Source organism: Aspergillus neoniger, assembly GCF_003184625.1.
Source record: "Aspergillus neoniger CBS 115656 unplaced genomic scaffold BO87scaffold_2, whole genome shotgun sequence".
NCBI classification, from domain to species: domain Eukaryota; kingdom Fungi; phylum Ascomycota; class Eurotiomycetes; order Eurotiales; family Aspergillaceae; genus Aspergillus; species Aspergillus neoniger.
The window spans coordinates 825079-840762 of NW_020291130.1; the positions used below are offsets into that span (position 1 = coordinate 825079).

At 54.1% G+C, this 15684-nt stretch overlaps 7 protein-coding genes across 7 annotated transcripts; 4 read left to right on the forward strand and 3 right to left on the reverse strand.

The window, feature by feature from the left end:
- The first annotated feature begins 43 nt into the window (after window positions 1-43).
- Window positions 44-3457, forward strand: BO87DRAFT_324859 (DUF185-domain-containing protein). The gene is made up of 9 exons (XM_025620080.1): window positions 44-215; window positions 278-417; window positions 491-883; window positions 929-1175; window positions 1416-1419; window positions 1708-1864; window positions 1917-2186; window positions 2249-2450; window positions 2508-3457. Exons 1-9 carry the CDS (start codon window positions 167-169, stop codon window positions 3398-3400), a joined length of 2355 nt encoding a protein of 784 aa, XP_025484732.1. The 5' UTR covers window positions 44-166; the 3' UTR covers window positions 3401-3457.
- On the reverse strand, window positions 3458-4260 carry BO87DRAFT_349184 (phosphatase YCH1). Its single transcript, XM_025621014.1, has 2 exons — window positions 4015-4260; window positions 3458-3951 (listed from the first exon to the last, which is right to left on the reverse strand). Exons 1-2 carry the CDS (start codon window positions 4127-4129, stop codon window positions 3641-3643), a joined length of 426 nt encoding a protein of 141 aa, XP_025484733.1. The 5' UTR covers window positions 4130-4260; the 3' UTR covers window positions 3458-3640.
- Window positions 4261-4419: 159 nt separating this feature from the next.
- Window positions 4420-5473, forward strand: BO87DRAFT_372420 (mitochondrial 37S ribosomal protein bS21m). The gene has a single exon (XM_025622278.1). It carries the CDS (start codon window positions 4513-4515, stop codon window positions 5206-5208), a length of 696 nt encoding a protein of 231 aa, XP_025484734.1. The 5' UTR covers window positions 4420-4512; the 3' UTR covers window positions 5209-5473.
- Window positions 5233-6897, reverse strand: BO87DRAFT_438396 (uncharacterized protein). The gene is made up of 3 exons (XM_025627890.1): window positions 6603-6897; window positions 6514-6529; window positions 5233-6427 (listed from the first exon to the last, which is right to left on the reverse strand). The coding sequence occupies exons 1-3, from the start codon at window positions 6776-6778 to the stop codon at window positions 5507-5509; spliced, it is 1113 nt and encodes a 370-aa protein (XP_025484735.1). The 5' UTR covers window positions 6779-6897; the 3' UTR covers window positions 5233-5506.
- Window positions 6898-7021: 124 nt separating this feature from the next.
- On the reverse strand, window positions 7022-9207 carry BO87DRAFT_372421 (glucose-6-phosphate isomerase). Its single transcript, XM_025622279.1, has 3 exons — window positions 9016-9207; window positions 8399-8917; window positions 7022-8342 (listed from the first exon to the last, which is right to left on the reverse strand). The coding sequence occupies exons 2-3, from the start codon at window positions 8896-8898 to the stop codon at window positions 7181-7183; spliced, it is 1662 nt and encodes a 553-aa protein (XP_025484736.1). The 5' UTR covers window positions 8899-8917; window positions 9016-9207; the 3' UTR covers window positions 7022-7180.
- Window positions 9208-10688: 1481 nt separating this feature from the next.
- On the forward strand, window positions 10689-13539 carry BO87DRAFT_455067 (uncharacterized protein). The gene is made up of 5 exons (XM_025628613.1): window positions 10689-10884; window positions 10960-11022; window positions 11077-11672; window positions 11719-13242; window positions 13314-13539. Exons 1-5 carry the CDS (start codon window positions 10866-10868, stop codon window positions 13404-13406), a joined length of 2295 nt encoding a protein of 764 aa, XP_025484737.1. The 5' UTR covers window positions 10689-10865; the 3' UTR covers window positions 13407-13539.
- Window positions 13540-13817: 278 nt separating this feature from the next.
- BO87DRAFT_349201 (mandelate racemase/muconate lactonizing enzyme family protein) lies at window positions 13818-15662 on the forward strand. Its single transcript, XM_025621015.1, has 4 exons — window positions 13818-14085; window positions 14152-14256; window positions 14308-14913; window positions 14980-15662. Exons 1-4 carry the CDS (start codon window positions 14041-14043, stop codon window positions 15580-15582), a joined length of 1359 nt encoding a protein of 452 aa, XP_025484738.1. The 5' UTR covers window positions 13818-14040; the 3' UTR covers window positions 15583-15662.
- The last annotated feature ends 22 nt before the right edge of the window (window positions 15663-15684 follow it).

A 15684-nucleotide genomic window follows, 5' to 3' on the forward strand; every position in this document is an offset into this window, starting at 1 on the left:
TCCTTCCGTTCTGTCAGCTCCTCCTGCTGTCCACCAGTTCAAGCACCCGACAGATTCTCATCATTGGTAACTAAGTTACACTGGAAGCTCAATTGATTCTATACTTCATTGATTCTAGACTTATTGTCATTTAACCCTCACTTTCAGTCCCTAAAGCTCTACCGCCATGGCCGCGAGCCAGGATAGCGTTTCCTTCGATGCGATCATCCAAGCCGGTATGACCATCATTCCCCGACTCACCCACGCAGAGCGCTTGAGACTAACAGGCTTGATTCAGATCGCAAGAGAAGACGCAACGAAGAACTAGCAAACAAGCTCCTGAGCAAGAAGAAAACGACCAACCCGCCTACGAAACCGACAGGGAAGACGCAAAATGTGAAGCCAGGCAGCCTGGCAAGTCGGATCGGAGTAGCGAAGGTGAGGAGATCAGGACCTCTGCAAGCTTGCTCATTTTTTTCGCATAACTAATTCGATGTATTGCCAAATTCAGCGCTCCGCATCGGCTACTCTACCGGCCAAAACAACTCCTCCAATCCCAGCGCCCGCGCGACAGGGTGCCCGACAGAACGCAAGGCCGTCGAACAAGCGCCGTCCTGATGAGAACCGCCTTCTTTCTGCGCTCAATCCCGCGAGCGGCCAGGCTAACGTGCGAAATGGAGGTGGACTGTCGATCAAGGGAAAAGGGTCCGGGCCATTCGTTGTTGTCGGTAGCAACTTCGCGCCAGGGACTACGGCGGCCGATATTCAATCAGCTCTGGAACCTGTTTCCGGCCCGATATTGCGCTGCTGGGTCACTGCGCAACATCCTGTTGTCACAGCGGAGATTACATTTGCAGAGAGACAGGCCGCAGAGGGTGCCGTTGCCAACTTTCACAACCAGAGGGTAAGTCACTCGTCCAACTATCAATGATTTATTCTAATCGATCAGGCCGACGGTCGGATTCTCTCATTCCACCTAAAGCAACCTGCGAACCCCGATCTGTTCGAGCGCGCCAATGCCCAGCCCGCCGTACAGAACTCCCAATCGTTCAGTGACCTCCGCGAGCAAGCGGACCGCGATCGACGTTCTCATCGCTTGGCCGATGCAGCTGTCCAGGACGGACGGTGGGGATTCAATGATCAGAACCAGGCTGGCCAAGGCCCATCCAGGGGGAACAATCGCAGAAACCGGGGCGGTCGGAAGGCAAGGGGTGGAGCACAGAATACACAAGAAACAGGCCTCTATAGCGATGAGATGATGGTCGATGCACCTCAGCAGAACCAGCGAAACCGGGGCAGGCGGTAATGCAGCCATCAGTGGTTCAATCTGAAAATACGCTGTTTTTTGATACAGGCTGTTCTGCTGATCAGGCAGGATGGATTTATTTCTTTTCGGATTACATGGTTCTGCAATTGCTTGGCTACTTAGAATGAAGACCTGTACGATATGAAGAAATACTTTATTTTTTTTTTCTGGACGAATACGCTTTGGACGTAGACAGATCAAATAACTGACTGGAGCGGATTATCGGCAGCTGATATGATAAGAACGCAATCACGTGTGCGGAAGTTTTGCGGAGAAGTTGGAGAGCTTCACAGAATTATTTGCTGGATGTTGATCCAGAACCCCTCAAATTAGGGTCTCCTTAACAATACCGAATCAACTAGACATATGAATTAACTCGCTACCCTTCAATTGAAGAACATCGAGATGAGGCACGCAACGAGGCGCGCCGTGAGGCAGCTCCTCAGAAGACATCCCAACCAGACCCTCTGCCTCAAATCGCAACGATGGTCCTCAACTACATCCACATCTTCCACATCTGCCTCTGAAACAAGAAAATGGTCGACACCGCTAGCACAGACTCTTGCCAATGCGATCAAAGTACGACATCAATCCAATTGTCATTGAGCCAATCTAATCAGCCCTCCACCAGGTAACCGGACCCGTTCCTATCGCCGCCTTTATGCGCCAGGTCCTCACAAACCCTGAAGGAGGATACTACACGACGCGACCAGAAGGCCATGGCGAAGTATTTGGCAAGAAAGGAGACTTCGTCACTTCTCCCGAGATATCGCAGGTCTTTGGGGAACTGGTGGGGATCTGGACAATTGCGGAATGGATGGCGCAGGGACGGAAGCGCAGCGGAGTGCAATTGATGGAGGTTGGACCGGGGAAGGGTACATTGATGGATGACATGTTGCGTGTGAGTTGTCCAGATGTCCTGACTTTGCGACGTCTTATGATTACTGATTCGGACGGAGGTAGACATTCCGCAACTTCAAGATGTTCTCGTCGAGTATAGAGGCGATATATCTGGTGGAAGCCAGTGCCACGCTGCGGGAAGTGCAGAAGAAATTGCTGTGCGGGGATGCAGTCATGGAGGAAACGGATATCGGACACAAGAGTACATGCAAGTACTTTGATGTCCCGATCGTTTGGGTGGAGGATATCCGACTGTTGCCCCATGGTATGGAAGCATGACTGCTATCTGCGCGTGAACACCGGACTGATGGATTGCCTACAGAAGAAGAAAAGACCCCCTTCATATTCGCCCACGAATTCTTCGATGCCCTCCCCATCCACGCCTTTGAATCCATCCCTCCCTCTCCAGAGAACCAGCCTGAGCAGAAGGAAATCATGACTCCCACCGGCCCAGCAAAACTACACCAGCCCTTGAAGCCAGCCAACACTCCCCAGTGGCGCGAACTCCTAGTCACCTTGAACCCGAAAGCCGTGGAAGAGAACATCGAAGGCGAGCCCGAGTTCAAGCTCACTCTCGCTAAAGCATCGACGCCATCCTCTCTAGTCATCCCGGAGATCTCTCCGCGCTACCGCGCCCTCAAATACCAGCCGGGATCCACCATCGAAGTCAGCCCGGAGAGTCGTATCTACGCAGCTGACTTTGCGCGCCGCATCGGCGGTGCCTCGGAGCCCCCTCGGACGGTCACAAAGGGCGCTGCTGCTTCTGCGCCGGCCCCCGCGAAGCGCACTTCTTCCGGTGCTGCCCTGATCATGGACTACGGCACTCTCAATACCATTCCGATCAATTCCCTGCGCGGTATCCAGGAGCACAAGAACGTTCCGCCGTTGTCGTCACCGGGACAGGTGGATGTCAGTGCTGATGTGGATTTCACGGCGTTGGCGGAGGCGGCCATCGAGGCTAGCGAGGGCGTAGAGGTGCATGGGCCGGTCGAGCAGGGTGACTTCCTGCAGGCGATGGGCATCGAAGAGCGCATGCAGCAGCTTCTGAAGAAGGCTGGTGATGAAGAGAAGCGCAAGACACTGGAGACAGGATGGAAGAGACTGGTGGAGAAGGGCGGTGGTAGTATGGGCAAGATCTACAAAGTGATGGCCATCGTTCCCGAGAATGACGGCAAGCGTCGACCGATTGGATTCGGCGGTGGACTTGTGATGTAGCTGTCGATACTGCCCATGTATAATACTATATAGACATGCAGACAATCAACCAAATACCATATATATGACTGTTATTCTAATGCGCCAACCATGCATCTTTCCCCCAATCTTCACCCATCTACCCAACCCAACCCACCAGTGAAAATAAATGAACCAAATAAAAAGGGTATCACCACCAAACCAATCAATACTTCCAAATCCACCAACCCAACCTCCTATCCATAACTGAAATATAAAAATCTAATACTCCCTCCAAATATCCTCCACCCAAGCCTGCGTCAACCTCTCATCAGGCCCATACTTCTCCTGCCACTGCACGAACCCACCCTCGAGGACAAACACCTCCTGCTTCTTACTCTCCTCCTCGCCGAGGATGCGCTCGCGCTCGCGGGCATACCGCAGCGCAGCAGACGGCCCGCGCTGCTGGCTCAACGCGCAGTGGAAGACCACCTTCTCTTTGTCCGCCAGGGTGCGGATGAGTTCGGGGAGGCGGTAGTCTAGTGACGAGCTGGGGACCCAGGTGGAGGTGGTGATGTGGCCGCCGACGTGGTCTAAAAACTTATTAGTATAGTGGATGGAGGTGGAGTGTAAAGAAGGAAGGTGGGTATACGTACCAGAGTCACGCACATCGATAATGGCGAGTTTGCCAGGCGTGGAAGTCGAGAGGAGGAGGGCTGAGAGAGCGTCGCGGCTGATGCGGGGGAGGGTTGCGATGGTTATGGAGGACATTTTGGTGTGATTTTTCGTTTCGGGGTAGAAGGTGAAGTGATGAGAGAGAAATAGGAAAGGGATGTTCTGCTTCTGCAGAACTACACGTAGTCAGACTTAACAAAGCCCTCGATAATCAAATCTTAGTCCAGTGTACAACGTAAGTATACTGGAGTATGTAGCGGAGTCCCGGCGGAATCAACCACGTAGTCACGTGCCCGCAATTTCCGATCCGCAACCCGCAACGGGCGAGATTTATCCCATATCCGACAAACAATAATTCCCTCGACGCCTGTCCGCCTCCACCACAGCATTCAACCAGGGCAGGACCGTGATATCCTGGGAAACACACGTCTACAGCTATCAATTGACTAGGATCCGTCGAATCCTAACCCACTATCACCATGGACATGCGCGCCCTATCCCGCGGCCTCCTCCGGGCGAAGCCAACCACGACCCTCTACAAGAGCCAGCAGCAACAACAGCTCCTCCCAGCACGAATTGGCCTACGCTTCTCTTCTGACGCCTCCTCCTCTTCTTCCTCTTCATCCAACACCAAGACCAACACCACCACAACTACACAACCCCCGACCCGCCAAACACAACAACCCTCCTCATCCCCATCAACGTCCCAAAAACCCACCGACTTCGACCAAATCCTCAACAAGCTCAACTTCAACAACACCAACACCACCACCACCACCACACCCGGCAGCAATGCGGCAGCTACGCCCGGCAGCACCACCCGCGCCTTCAACGATAGCCTCTCCCTCTCGCGCGCGGTAGGCCTCTCCGCCGAGACAGACGGCCTGCGGACGGCTACATCCCTGCGCAAGATCGATCTGAAGCTGGGCCCGACGCTGGGAAGACAGGTTACGGTTGAGCCGGAGCGCGGGATGGATTTGCCGGCGGCGTTGAGGTCGCTGAGCACGACTATCGGTCAGAATAAGATGAAGCAGTCGTTGATGAAGCAGAAGTATCATGTGCGGAAGGGTATGGTGCGGAAGCAGCTCAGGATGCAGAGGTGGAGGAAGTTGTTTAAGTTCTCGTTTCAGGCGACTGTTAAGAGGATTCAGAAGATTAGGGGGCAGGGGTGGTAGATATTCCCTGCAGGGGGATGGATGGTTGGGGGTGTGTGTATAGAGGGATATGTATGATGGGGGAAGTGGGTAAAAGGGTTATTTTGTGTACTATATTGTTGTAGTGTTGTATTTTCGTTGTGTTATGTTGTATTTCATTTGTCTTGCTATGTCTGTTGAATCTACATGAGATACTATACTGGTAGTATATCTGCATCTGCATCTGCATACATCTTTTGTTTGTACCTCCATCTATCAATAATCATCCACATCAATCATACATTCAATCAATCAATCAATCAATCAGTCAATATACACATCAATCCCTCTTCCCACTCATATACCCTCCATACCCATACCCACCATATCCTCCTCCCCCTCCTACACTACCACCAGCACCACCAGCACCACCACCCACAGCAACACTCGCAGGCGAATACCCTCCATACCCATTCATCCTAACCCCATTCCCATTCCCACCAAACCCCTTCCTCCCAGCACCACCAGTAACCCCCAGAATCCCCTCCCCCCTCCCGCGTCCCCTCCCATAAACCCTCTCCCAATAAACCGCCAACACAGCCCCAACCACCGCCGCCAACCCAAAAAACACGACCCTCGAAAACCACCCCCCTCCACAACTCCCCTTCTCCTCCTCATACCCATCCCCATCACTAGGCCACCCAATCCCCCTCCCGCCCTCAACCCACTTAACACTAAACCGAAACGTCAACGGCTCCCCCCTCACAACCTTCGTCCCATGACCCTCCGTCCACGGCTCCCTCGCCCCCCGATTATCAAACTCGGGCACACTGTACGCCGTGCCCGCAACCACATACCCAGGGTCCGTGCGCTTATTCTTTTTCTTCTCCGTACTGGCCATATTATGCACCAGGACATTCATATCCGTCCAGATATGCAGATGGCTTAGCTGTAGCGTGCCCTGGATGGCGAAGGTGATGGGCGTGTAGGCTTGTTCGCCGGTGGAGTCCACATCATCGATGATGTCGATGTCCGGGGAGGAAGGGGAGGCAGAGAGAAGCGGCGCGGTGGGCACGCGACATGTCATGGGCACGTCCGAGTGGACGTAGTACTCTAGTAAGTGGTAGAGTTCATCGGGGAGGGAGGCGATGGTGCATGTTAGGGTTTGTTCGGCGATGCCGTAGTGGAGGGATAGCGGTTGGGAGGTCTCGTTGCATGTTGGGAAGGGGATGTATTGGAGGTTGCCCAGGGGGTCGGTTATCTATCATATTTGTATGTTAGTTGTGTTGTGTTGTGTTGTGTTGTGTTAGGTTTGGATTTGGGGGTTATTGTGGGTGGGTGGCGTACGTGTTCGCCGGAGTCACTGTTTATCACCAATTATGTTAGTACGTCGTTGCAATTAAGTATCGGGTATAATAAAGGCAGGGATGGCGTACATCGTCCGGTTCAGACATGTTACTGGCACCGCTTGGCCATAACTGTAGCCGGGGTTTGCTGTTGCGCGTTGCTCACTGCTGCTTCTCCCCGCTGCGGTGGATGTGTGGAGGAAGAGGAGACTCAATAGTCCATAGTGATAGATCCGATGAAGGGATGCCCTTTCAGGAACGGGCATTATGAATAAATAGGAGAAAATAAATTATTGATTCGGAGCTCTCGCCGGCCAGCGCAATGGGGATTTTCGCGCGCTGGCGAGGTTGAAGGCGGGTTTTGATGGTCAGGAGAAGCGGCGTGGTCGGAGCCGCGGTAAGGAGACGGACCCTTTTTGCTTACCGATTTGAGTCTATTTGGACTGCATGTTGCACTTGCTACATAAGAGGCTCGTGAATTCAACGCCACTGGCTATGCCTTGGTATATTTTCAGGTTTCATGCGATCTAATTGTCTAAAGTTCAGCTGCAAGTACTGCACTGTCCAACAGTTCATTGCTAACTCATAATTAAGGATGACACTCGTGGCTTCATCAAAATGACTATGTACTCCTTTTGCTATTTCAATCCCTTTTCGTATCCAAAAATTTACGCCAGGTTGGCCTTCTTCTTGAAGGCAAGCAGCAGACCGCTGGTCGACGCATCGTGGTCCGAGCCAGCGTCCGCGGTCTCCAGCTCCTTCTGGATCTTCTTGGCAAGCACCTTGCCCAGCTCCACACCCCACTGGTCGAAGGAGTTGATGTTCCAGATGGCACCCTCGGTGAAGGTGAGGTGCTCGTAGTAGGTGATCAGAGCTCCCAGAGTGGAGGGGGTGATCTTCTGGGCCAGGATGGAGGTCGTCGGGCGGTTGCCCAGGAAAGTCTTGTGAGAGACCAGGTTCTCAGGGGCACCCTCGGCCTTAACCTGCTCAGGGGTCTTTCCGACCATCAGGGCCTCGGACTGGGCCAGGAAGTTGGAAGCCAGCATGCGCTGGTGCTTGCCGCCCTCAACGGGGTTGTGCGACTCGGCGGCCATGATGAAGTCGGAGGGGATGAGCTTGGTGCCCTGGTGCAACAGCTGGAAGAAGCTGTGCTGGGCGTTGGTGGCGGGCTCACCGAAGAGGATGGGGCCGGTGGTGTACTTGACGTACTCGCCGGTGCGGGTGATGGCCTTGCCGTTACTCTCCATGGAGAGCTGCTGCAGGTAGGCCGGGAAACGGTGCAGGTACTGGTCGAAGGGAGCCACCAGGTGGGTCTGGGCGCCGAAGAAGTCGCTGTACCACACGCTCAGCAGACCACCGAGAACGGGGATGTTCTGCTCCAGAGGAGCCTCGCGGAAGTGCTTGTCCATGGCGTGAGCACCGGCCAAGAACTGGTGGAAGTTGTCGTAGCCGATGTACAGAGCGACGGACAGACCGATGGCGCTCCAGACGGAGTAGCGACCACCCACCCAGGACTCGAAACCGAACATATTCTTCTTGTCAATGCCGAACTTGGTGACCTCCTCCTCGTTGGTGGACAGGGCCACGAAGTGCTTAGCAATGTGAGAGTCCTCCTTGGCAGTCTCGAGGAACCACTTCTTCGCCGTGTTGGCGTTGGTGGTGGTCTCTGCAGTGGTGAAGGTCTTGGATGCGATCAGGAAGAGAGTGGTCTCGGGGTTGGAGTTCTTAAGGGCCTCAGCGATGTGGGTGCCGTCAATGTTGGAGACGAAGTGCAGCTTCATGTCGGGGGCACCGTAGGGCTTCAGAGCCTCGGTCACCATGACAGGACCACTAGTTGTGATGTTAGCAACGGCTTTTCATTTCATCACTTCAATTGGCCGACTTACAGGTCGGAGCCACCGATACCGATGTTGATGACGGTGTCGATCTTCTTGCCAGTGTAACCCTTCCACTCACCACTGCGCACCTGCTCAGTGAACTCCTTCATGTGCTCGAGAACGGCATTGACATCCTCAACGACGCTCTTTCCGTTGACCTGCATGGGCTCGTTGGAGACATTGCGCAGGGCAGCGTGGTAGACGGCACGGTCTTCGGTGAAGTTAATGTTTTCACCCTTGAACATGGCATCACGGAGCTCCTCGACATTGGCTTCCTTGGCCAGCTTGACCAGCAGAGCCAGGGTCTCCTCGGTGAGGAAGTTCTTGGAGAAGTCGAAGAGGACCTCGGAGTTGTCGACGGTGTTGTTGAAGGTGCGGCTGAACTTCTCGAAGCGCTGGGGATCCTTCTGGAAGCACTCCTTGAGGACGATGTTACGTCCGACGGAGTTGTGGTGCTCCTGGAGCTCCTTCCAGGCGGAGAGCTCGGTGGCCTGCGAGAAGCTGGGCATTGTGGTGGATGGTATAGAGCTTTGACCGACGAGGAGAAAGTGTTAGCGCGGGGCACAAACAGAAGGGGATTGATGCAGACGAAGCTTGGATGGAGCTGGAACAGGACGGATGCTTACCTTTTACTTTAAAAACAGATGAAATTCGAAGGAAGGAAGGAGGAGAAGAAGGCAGGGAAAAGGGAGGAGGGGTAGCAGGGAAGAATTGAAGGGAAAGAAGAATAGTAGTTTAGAAGGCGGGAGTCGCGGAGGGGAGAGGAGCAGCAACAAGACAAGGTATGTCGTCAACCGGCGTGTTGGGGTCCGTAGGAGGGGCTGCCGTGGGGCATCCACCACAACCAGCAAAGTGACGCAGACTCATTCCCCCGGTGGGCGCCTTTCCCATTTGTCCTTTCCAGAAACCTCTGCCGGTCAGCTGAACGTTTCTTTCCCGTTGCTAAACATTTGTCTTGCGTTGATCCTGTTTGTCATCACTTTATTCTAGACTTCTACACCTTTTGGGTGATCACCACTGGAAAGCTATCCGTATCATCACTTCCACACTCACAGCAGTTATCTCCGTCGATTTCGTGTCTGTTTCTCCGGCCGCATCGTCATGGGAAGCTTCATCATTCAGATTGACCGGGCTCCACTAAGACAGTCCTGGCCATTCTGCCCAGGATGAATCACACAATAGCCGGTTTCAAGGTCACACCGGGCACTCAGTCCCATCCTGCGTTATCAGGACCCAAGACCACGCCCCAATAATAGAGATAGTATTAGCTACAGAGGTATGTTCCTGTCAGTCCCTCGGAAAAGGGTCGCCGTGGAATTGTCACCCCCACGTCCTGCCCTTCCAGATCGTCTATCGAAGGCTCGGGAGCTTCGGTCGAGATCGTTCCATACTTTCCCTTTTAGCCGGTTGCGTTTACTGTGTACTCCTCCCCAATCTACCCCTTCTGTTTTACCTCTGGATTCAATTGACTATTGCCGTATCGTAATCATGGCTCACTTCTTCCCTATGCATCCTTTTGATGTTCAACGATCAGTGGAATTCGGATGTGGCCGATTCCAATAGGTAGAGGGCAACCCAATGACAAGTATTCCGTCTGGATCCGAGGAAGGCTGTTAACAGGGATAGAAATGTCACTAATTGGACTGCTGTGTGATCCTCCCACTAAGAAAATATATTCAGTGGTCTTAGTTGAACAACTTCGAAGCTGGCGAACCCCAGAGCGATGATGCTGCATATACATGAAGAGGCTCTGCCTGTCGAAGAACTAGCTTTTCACTAACAATTGCTGCAGCGTCTTATGAACCATTACTAATTGCGGCATAGAGTAGCTGCTTGACAGAGTTGCAGATATCAAGTAGCACCCCTGCCCTAGGATACTGGCACGGGAGTCTTCGACACTGGCTAGTGAGGCTCTGCTAAATTTATGTGATGATTCTCCTTGGGGGGATGGTGGGAAAGAGCCAGTATCATAATAATGTAGACCTAAGACAATATTTCCTGAAAGGCAGGGTCATTAACATATTCTGGCAGAAGCAACTTGATGGAATTGCTGTGGCTTAGCAAGTTGAACCTCTCGCGTAGAGAATTCGAAGGCAGGGTTGATGTCAATTAAGCAGAAAATGACCGCCTGTTATTTTATTGCATATTAGTAGTACAATGATTGCTGGATGATAGAACATTACGGATAAGGCGAGAGCGGAAGCACTGCTGGGCTGCCAAGATAAGTCCGCACGGACCACCTGGTTCTTCTCGAACTGCGATTCCGCCGCAGCTCGCGATCTTCTTCATCTGCTCAAACGTCTCGTCCCCGCCGATCAGACGAGGATTACGCTCCCTTATACGGGCGAATCTCTACTCTGATCTGATTGAATTCTCGACATTATCCCCCTTTCTCTCACTCCACGACTATTCAGAATTTTTCCGGTACCTGGGGACGTCTTCGATCAATCGCCATTGAAGCTGCGATTCCTTCGCAATGTACAATCCTTACCAGCGTACGTCTCCCACCTCATTGGATAGCATCGCTGCGTGTCCTTACGAAATTAACGAACGTATTCTAACTTTCTTAGCTCCTGGTCTCTATGGCAGGCCTCCAGACTTTGGCGCCTATCCTGGTGCGCCCCCGGGCATGGGTGAGTCTACCATTTCTTCAATACCCCATCTGTTATCTGTTACTGACTTTGTAGCTCCTCCTCCCGGTATGGTAGCCCCCGGAACCACTCCTCCCCCCGGGATGCAGCCTGCAAACGCCCAACAGCCTGGTCGTCCGGCAGGCTTCCCTCCCAACTTCCAACCTCCCCCGAACATGCCCAACATCAACTTCTCTGCCCCCGTCATTCGCCTTGGTACGTCCGGACCGAAATCTGCCACTCCAGATACGAGCAAAGAACGCGGTAGCGAGGCTCCGGGAAGACGGGCAGGTCTGGGTTCGACCAGTCTGGAATCCCAGCGTCAGAACGTTCGGGATGCGATGATGCAACTGCAGCCCCCTACACGCGAGGAAATTGTGCGGACTCTCTTCGTTGGTGGAATTACTGAGGGCGTTGGTGGTGACGAGGGTGTGGAGAAGATTCTCCGTTCGGCGGGCAATCTCAGGCGTTGGATCCGCGCTACGGATGCGGACGAAAAGCCATGCAAATTCGGTTTCGCAGAGTACGAGGACCCCGAAAGTCTAGGGACCGCGGTGGAAGTGCTAAAGGACGTGCAAGTGCCTGTGAAGAGACAGACACCGTCCGAGGGAGATGACAAGGAAGAGCGTGAGGTGGAGAAGAGCACACTACTGGTACGTCAGGCGCAAACTTGAGAAATACGGAGCTAATAATGTGCAGGTTGTCGTCGATGAAAGCTCCTTGAGTTACCTGGAGCAGTACGAAGCCACCAGAGGCGATCAGGACCCTGCTGAGCGCCAGGCGCGGTTAGATGCTGCACGCAGTACCCTCGCGAACGTCCTCTCTGACTTGTGCCATCCTACCTCCCCTACCCAGAAGGAAGATGTCTCGGCAATCGATCGCGAAGGAGACACGGCTATGAAGGACTCAGAAGGTCAGACTGATGGTACGGGAGCGGAGGTTGTCACCATTCCCATCACAGTGGAAGACGAACTTTCCGATATTCCTCCCGAGATGAGAGAGACAGTCGCCAAAGAGATCGCCGCCTTCCGTGAGCGCAGCAACCGTCGTGATATCGAGCGTTTGAAGAGGGAGGAAGAGATTGAGTCCATGGAGAGAGCACGCAATGCGGGCACACGATTCAACCGACTGGCATCGCCCCCGCCTTCCGCTCCGAGTGGCCCTGCGGCTGGTGCCAATGGAGTCCCACTGGGTCCACGGGATCGCAGCGTGTCTACGGCGCCTTCTGGCCCTAAGGGCTTTGGCGTGCAGATTCCTAAGGACTACCAAAAGGGAGTGTCTTTTGTCAATGGCGGTTCTATACACGGGGCTACTACTGTTCACTTTGATCGCGAGGAAGAAGAAACAGACGCTAGTGATGAGGAGTTGGAGCGTCGCCGTCAGGAGAAAAAGGAAGCGGAACTCGAGAAGCACTTCCTTGATCAGGAGCGCCGCTGGCTGAACCGTGAACGCAGTCGAACTGCCGCCCTGGAGCGCGAAAAGAAGAGAGACAAGGAAGAGGAGGCTAAGATGCAGGAAGTTCGTGAGGAGATGGACAAGCGGTACAGGGACTGGAACGACGATAACGAGGCCGCGCGCAAGGTGGAGGACTATTATGCCGACCGGGGTGCATGGCTACGTAGCCGGGCAGGATTCCGAGCTCGCGAGGTCAGCATGGACGAGGCAGATCGTGCGGCGGAAGAACGCGAACGGGCCCGGTCTGTCCAACAACGGGAGCAGGCCCGCGGTATGGCCGACGACTTCCTTGCGCGCCAGGCGGAAGAGCTGGAGACTCGGAACCAGGCCCCTCGGGAGCCTCAGCGCTTCAAGCTCTCCCTCGGAGCCGCTGCGCAAAAGGCCCAGGCTGCTACATCCCGTCGGACGGTGGCCGAGGTGGAAGGCCTGCTGGAGGACGAGGAAGAGCCTCAGGCTACGGCCCGGCGCCCTCTCATCCCGATCAAGTTCGACAGTGCCGCCGAGGCGGCTGGTCTCTCCGACGAGGAACGGGCACAAGCAGCCCGGCAGCTGGCCGCCGAGATCCCGACGGACAAGGAGGGGCTCTGGGGCTGGGAGGTCAAGTGGGAGTTTGTGGACGAAACGGTGGTCAGCGAGCAACTCAAGCCGTTCGTCGAGAAGAAGATCGTGGAGTACTTGGGTGTTCAGGAGCAGATGCTTGTGGATGTGGTGGAAGAACATGTTCGCAAGCATGGTCATCCCCAAGAGCTGGTGGAGCAATTGGAGGAGGTAAGTTTAACCTGCAATCTACTGATGTTTCTTCTTGTCTGTCTTGATATCATGCTAACTCTGCTATTTAGGCACTCGACGAAGAAGCCGAGGTGCTGGTCCGCAAGCTGTGGCGGATGATTATTTTCTTCTCGGAGAGCGAGAAGCGAGGTCTTTCCGGATAAATGGTGTATATCTGCTGTTCGGGTTCAGCATCACGCGGACGCTGTCTCTATACCCATGCATTCCGAAGATTGCCTGTACCTAACGCCAGCGATAGTGATTTGAATCTGATATCCGCTCTTAGGAGCAACCTGTATCTTCTTCCGTATCTAAAGCCGGTCCGCATCACCCTAATGTAAATCGCGCAAATGACCGAGTCATTCTCTGCCGGTAGAAACCCTGCAGACATTTAAGACGCGGATTTATTCTGGCCGGGCAGCGCTGGCCTCTGACTGGCGGAGAAACCCAACCCACGCGCTGGAGCAATTCCTCCGCCAATGAGGGGAAATTCCCCACACTGCGTGGAGGGGGAGGGGGTGTCTGCCCGCCTTGTATAAGTAACTTCCCCAGCCCAGTGACACTCCTGGTCGCTTCAATTTTGTATTTGGTTTTCTCAATTGTCTTTCGCTACTTTCAGCTGTCTTCTGTAGCATTCAATTGCTTCTTTTGCGTCGTCACAGCCTGTGTTGACAGCCCGGAGCGTATATTGTGCCTGCCGACGGCCCCGCATTGCAACTAGATTGCGATTACCTGGAGAGACTTCTCTTTCCAACTCCAGTTCCTTTTCAGATCAATTGATCAGAATCAGCCGTCACCATGGTTAAGATCACAAGTTTCACTACGAGGGACGTGAGGTTTCCCGTAAGTCGCGCGCACATTATCTCAGCCACCTATCTGTCTTCATACCTGCTCACCACCAAATGACAGACCTCCCTCGATAAGACCGGTTCCGATGCCATGAACGCCGCAGGCGACTACTCCTCCGCCTACTGCATCATCTACACTGACTCTGACTACACCGGACACGGCATGGTACGCACATGATCCCACTTTCACCTCAGAAACATTAACTAACATCCCTAGACCTTCACCATCGGCCGCGGCAACGAAATCGTCTGCGCCGCCATCTCCCTCCTCGCTCCCCTCATTGTCGGCAAAGACCTCGACGAACTCACCGCTGACTGGGGTAAGACCTGGCGCTACCTGGTCTCCGACAGCCAACTGCGCTGGATCGGACCCGAGAAGGGTGTCATTCACCTGGCCCTTGGTGCCGTCGTCAACGCTCTTTGGGATCTGTGGGCCAAGACCCTGAACAAGCCTGTCTGGCGCATCGTCGCGGACATGACTCCCGAGGAGTTCGTCCGCTGCATTGACTTCCGCTACATCACGGATGCCATCACACCCGAGGAGGCCATTGCCCTCCTGAAGGAGGTCGAGGCTGGCAAGCAGGACCGTATCAAGGAGGCGGAGCAGAGCCAGGCTGTACCGGCTTACACTACCAGCGCGGGATGGCTGGGATATGGTGAGGAGAAGCTGAAGGTCCTTCTCAAGGAGAGCGTCGAGCAGGGATACAAGCATTTTAAGCTGAAGGTTGGCGGAAACGTCGAGGAAGACCGCAGGAGACTGGCTATTGCTCGCGAAGCCATTGGTTATGATAAGGGCAACATTCTCATGGTTGATGCCAACCAGGTACTTACCTACCTTTCCACTATTCCCATCCATCACCCACAATGCTAACACCTCGTGTGACATCAGGTCTGGTCCGTCCCCGAAGCCATCACCTGGATGCAGCAACTCGCCGAATTCAAGCCCTGGTTCATCGAAGAGCCCACCTCCCCCGACGACATCCTCGGCCACGCCGCCATCAAGAAGGCCCTCCAAGACACCCCCTATGGCCCCATCGGTGTCGCCACCGGCGAAATGTGCCAGAACCGCGTTGTCTTCAAGCAGCTCCTGCAGGCAGGAGCCCTGACCGTTCTGCAGGCGGACGCCTGCCGTGTCGGCGGTGTCAACGAAGTTCTGGCCATTCTGCTGCTCGCGCGCAAGTTCGGCGTGCCGATTGTGCCCCACTCCGGTGGTGTCGGTCTGCCTGAGTACACGCAGCACTTGAGCACGATTGATTACGTGGTGGTTAGTGGAAAGAAGAGTGTGTTGGAGTATGTGGATCACTTGCACGAGCACTTCGTGCACCCGTCTAGCGTCAAGGATGGGTACTATGTCACCCCGATGGAGCCTGGATATAGTGTGGAGATGAAGGCGGAAAGCATGGATGCGTTTTCGTTCCCTGGTGAGGAGGGCAAGAGTTGGTGGAGGTCGGAGGAGGCGAAGACCATTCTGGAGGGGCCCCGGATAGTATAATGGAGAGATAAAAAGGGTTGTGTTGTATATATGTGATATGAGTTTTGTTTTTACATGATGTTTAGAATTATGAGATGCATGCATACATTACATTGTTCAACA